The 5000-nt window shown below is 39.5% G+C and overlaps 1 protein-coding gene across 3 annotated transcripts in view; it reads left to right on the top strand.

The window, feature by feature from the left end:
- The window catches only part of LOC130239010 (uncharacterized), a 41483-nt gene that overhangs the window by 26215 nt on the left and 10268 nt on the right, over window positions 1-5000 (top strand). The window contains exon 4 of one of the 3 annotated variants that reach the window (XM_056470138.1): window positions 729-1427. The exons of 1 other annotated variant lie outside the window; for it this stretch is intronic. In XM_056470138.1, coding sequence (XP_056326113.1) covers window positions 729-835 — 107 coding nt within the window. In that variant the 3' untranslated portion in view covers window positions 836-1427. Of the gene's footprint in view, window positions 1-728; window positions 1428-4922 lie in introns of those variants that run through there. One more of the 3 variants, XM_056470137.1, reaches the window with a different exon arrangement.

The raw sequence follows: 5000 nt of genomic DNA, 5'->3' as shown, positions 1-5000 counted from the left end.
TTAATAGCACAGCACCTCGTGGCTGTTCTACTTGTAGTGCATCGGAAGAATATCTTGATTGCAACAATGAAATAATTCCCAAGCTAAACATAACAAGAAAAGGTTCCCCCCTCCCCCTTATAGTTAAAGTTAAATAACTTTAAATGAATTAACATGAATTAACAACAAATATACATTACTTATTTATTCTAATGATTACTCTGAACATTTTAACTATTTATTGACCTTTTAACTGTAAAGTGTATGTTTATAGAGTGTAATATATAAGAATTGCTTCTGACGGCAGCTACAGTGAAGATATCAGGCACTGCATGTATTAATTGTTTATAATTCCGTAAATGTTTGCAAATAAACCTTAATTTTAATCTACTAATATTATTTTAATCATTTGTTAGCAGAGCCTGTTTAATATACAACCACTAACACTGAAGCTCCTCTCAAAATATGTTGTGTGTTACATTAAACTCACTGATTATTGAAAATAAATCAGTAGTTGTTATAGAGCAATAAAACAACCTAAATCTTAAAAGTATTAATTTATTTTGGATAAATGTATAAGTTAATAATTATGTAAATATGGCTTATAAATAATCAGCTGCTCCACACTGAAGCTTTGATTCAAAGTGTGTGTGGAGAATCTGCCTCTCTGCAGCCTGCAATGGGCTGAAGATTTATGATTTAATTAATAATAATAATAATAACTACTTAATTAATCTGCATCTTTACAGATCATCTGCCACAAATTGGAGGGAATCCAGAGAAAACTACAGTTTCGGCCATCTCTGCGAGTGTGTGCTGCGTCATCATCATGTTGACCATTATTATCATCTACTAAAAGCATCTCTGTGGATTTCAGACAGAACGATCACAAAAGAAATACAGAACAAGTGTCATTTCACTATGAAAAGAGATTTTTTTAATGAGGTGCTCCTGAAAGATCAGCTTCATCTGAACTCCAGTAAATACACGACTCTCTGTTAGACCTCAAACCACTGAAACTGCTGAACAATGAGGACAAACAACATGGAATCTGAATTGTGCCTCTTAGGTGGTATTAAATTCGGCACAGATCTGTAACATGAACAGTGATGTCAAAATTCAGCTCAGTTTTTGATTGCCATGCATCATCATTTTGCACAATCTACAAGCGTCATCACCATGCCAACAATCAACTTCAAACATTTTGGCCATATCGGTTCATTATCACAGTCCATCCTATATTCATTCATTCATTTTCCTTCAGCTTAGTCCCTTTATTCATCAGGGGTCGCCACAGTGGAATGAACTTATCCAGCAAATGGTTTACGCAGTGGATGCCCTTCCAGATGCAACCCAGTACTAAACATCCATACACACTCATTCACACACACATTCATACACTATAGTCAATGTAGCTTCAGTTCACCTACAGCACATGTCTTTGGACTGTGGTGGAAACCGGAGCACCCGGAGGAAACCCACGCCAACACGGGAAGAACATGCAAACTCCACACAGAAACGCCTACTGACCCAGTTGGGACTCAAACCAGGAACCTTCTTGCTGTGAGGCGACAGTGCTAACCACTGAGCCTCCATGCTGCCCCATTTCAGGCAGTTTTTCTCTGTTTATTTTTTACATTTAACACGAAGTGTTTTTTATTTCACTTTGTGCTAGGCGTAATAGCAGTTTCAGTCAATTGTTTATGCCACAGAACGCATGTGAGAAGTTATTTGCGTTCTTTTGCTCTTTAGGACTCCCATATCTATTATTAAACCTTGACAAATGGACAAGTAAGCAAGGCATGTCAAGATGCTGTAATCATTTAGTGAGGAAAATGAAACAGAAGTAATTTGTGGATGGGATGAGAAGTAATTATCTGTTAAATAAAATGCGTAATGTAATTATACTTTCTCCACTTCCTCATAGTATTTCAGTTGTGTGAAATGTATTTGTTAGCCTACACTTTGAAGCATGTTGGTGAGGGGAATAAAATCCTTCATTTATGACCCGTTTCCACTGAGTGGTACGGTACGGTTCGGTTTGGTTATGGCCGCATCCACTGTCAAAAAGCGTACCGAATGGAACCGTATACCGTACCACTTTTTCGGTACTTTTTCGAAAGGGTACCAAAAGGCGAAGCCAGACACGCAGCTAAACGCTATTGGTTTACAGAGATGCGTCACTCGCTTACGCAACAAGCCAGAATGAAAACAAAAGAGCCGCCATGTTTAAATACACAGCTGAGAGATTATAGCGTAAATATATATATACATATAATAACGAGCCATGGTCGACCCGAGCTCAAACAAACCTTGTCGTCGTCTTGATGAACAGCCACAAAGACAAGAAGAGCAGATTTACCCTGTGCCCCGTAGTTTTTTACGAGCCAGTCTGAATGCGAGAACGGTTTTGCTTTCTTGCTTGCACTCGTGCGCATCTAACATTATATCTGAAATAACAAACTTCTTGAGCTGATGATAATAACCTGCGCTTGATTATTGACGTGCTTTTGAAACCCGATCCTGTCAGACACTGGCAAACGCGAGAGTGAAGCGCGAAGAAACAAAGGAGAAGCTGGAAAAAAAGGAGCACATTATTTTTCAGCAAACTTGAACAAACTCCAATAGGTCATTAATCTGCAGTTATAATCAATTCATGTTCATAGAAAGGTTAGTAATAAACATTTATACACAAGTATTTATGTGTATGAAGCATCTGTTTTGTGAGAAGTGCTTTTCATATGATATGTGAGCGACCCGTACAGCTTTACTGTGGACATTTCCTCGAGCGAAAATGACATCGACTGAAACTTTAGGCCCGTTTCCACTGAGTGGTATGGTACGGTACGGTACGGTTTGGTACGCTTTTATAGCCGTTTCCACTGTCAAAAAGCGTACCGAACCAAACCGTACCGTACCACTTTTTCGGCACCCTTTCGAAAGGGTACCAAACACGAGAAAGGGTACCAAAAGTCGGAGCCACACCTGCAGCTGAACGCTATTGGTTTACAGAGATACGTCATTCGCTTACGCAACAAGCCAGAATGAAAACAAAAAACCCGCCATGTTTGAAATACACAGCGAGAGATTACAGCGGAATTATAAATGCATATAATAACGAGCCATGGTCGATCTGGGCTCAAACAAACCTTGTCATCGTCTTGATGAACAGCCACAAAGCCAAGAAGAAGAGCAGATTTACCCTGTGCCCCGTAGTTTTTTACGAGCCAGTCTGAGGCGCGAGCGGTTTCGCTTTCTTGCTTGCGCTCGCGCACGTCTAACATTATATCTGAAATAACAAACTTCTTGAGCTGATGATAATAACCTGCGCTTGATTACTGACGTGCTTTTGAAACCCGATCCTGTCAGACACTGACAAACGCGAGAGTGAAGCGCGGAAAAACAAAGGAGAAGCTGGAAAAAAAGAGCACATTATTTTTCAGCAAACATGAACAAACTGCCATGTTTAACTATTATTGTTATTATCACCTTTTGGACTAATATGAACCGGGAATGATGGAATTACTCTCTCACAGAGGCTACATGTGCTGCTGAAGATTACAGACACAGATGAGAGGTTTTCACTGACTGTAGGCTATATTTTGTGTTGTTGTGAACCTAAATACTGACGAAATGTCTGCTGTGTGTGTTCTTCTGTAGTTGGTATTATATCGGAGACTGTAAGGGGCTGTATGTGTTTATAGATGTTCATTTATTTAGTTATTTAATATAATTACAGATGTTACAGTAGGCCGTTTCGCACTGTTATTGATCTGCAGTTATAATCAACTCATGTTCATAGTAAAGTTAGTAATAAACATTTCTACACAAGTATTTATGTGTATGAAGCATCTGTGTTGTGAGAAGTGCTTCTCATATGATATGTGAGCGACCCGTACAGCTTTACTCTAGACATTTCCTCAAGCGAGAATGACGTCGACTGAAACTTTCTGTCATACACCACGCCCACCAAAAGGGTACCCTTGTTAGTGGAAACGCAAGCCTGATAAAGGTGACCCGTACCAAACCGAACCGTACCGTACCAGTCAGTGGAAACGAGCCATTTGTCATACACCACGCACACCAAAAGGGTACCCTTGGTAGTGGAAAGGCAAGCCTGATAAATGTGACCTGTACCGAACCATACCGTACCGTACTGTACCAGTCAGTGGAAACAAGCCATTATAAATGAAAATATTTTAGAACTATCACTTGCCTGTTGTAAGATATAGTTAGATTGACTCCAGGGGCAGATTGGCCATCTTTTTACATGCAGGCAGCTTTTATCTCTGTGAATATGGTGATGATGATGATAATGATGATGATGATGATGATAATAGTAATAATAATAATGAATGTTAAGCATTTGGTCAAATCCGCGACGGCCGGCTGGTTTTGAGATGGGCCGACCCAATCCGGCCCAATCAGGTTACGTGGACTTAATCAAAATCTGGCAAGAATGTCAAACAAACATTAAGAGAAACACAAGATAATTGTCAGAGATGGACTGTAAAGAAAGAAAAGCTCGGTGCCGAAAAGCTCAGAGAAAGCAAAAAATGTCTCTAAAATCAGACGCTGCCAAATGCATAAAATTAACTAAAATATTCTCGAAAGGGGGTAACACGGCGGCGCAGTGGGTAGCGGTGTCACTTCACAGCAAGAAGATCGCTGGACCAGTCGCCATTTCTGTGTGGAGTTTGCATGTTCTCCCCATGTGGTACAGGTGAAATGGGTAGGCTAAACTGTCCATAGTGTATGTGTGTGAATGAGTGTGTGTGGGTTGCAGCTGGGAGGGCATCCGCTGTGTAAAACATATGCTGGATAAGTTGGCGGTTCATTCCACTGTGGCAACTCTTAATTAACAAAGGGACTAAGCCAAAAAGAAAATGAATAAATGAATAAAATGTATGTAAATTTGTTATAAATAGGTTGTTTTTCTTCCAGTCACATACATGAAATATTTCAATATTTATGGCATATGGTACTGTTTATATTATTTCACCATCTGTACACCAATATAA

Source organism: Danio aesculapii, chromosome 12 (assembly GCF_903798145.1).
Source record: "Danio aesculapii chromosome 12, fDanAes4.1, whole genome shotgun sequence".
Lineage (NCBI taxonomy): Eukaryota > Metazoa > Chordata > Actinopteri > Cypriniformes > Danionidae > Danio > Danio aesculapii.
This window is presented reverse-complemented; position numbering and strand designations above follow the sequence as displayed.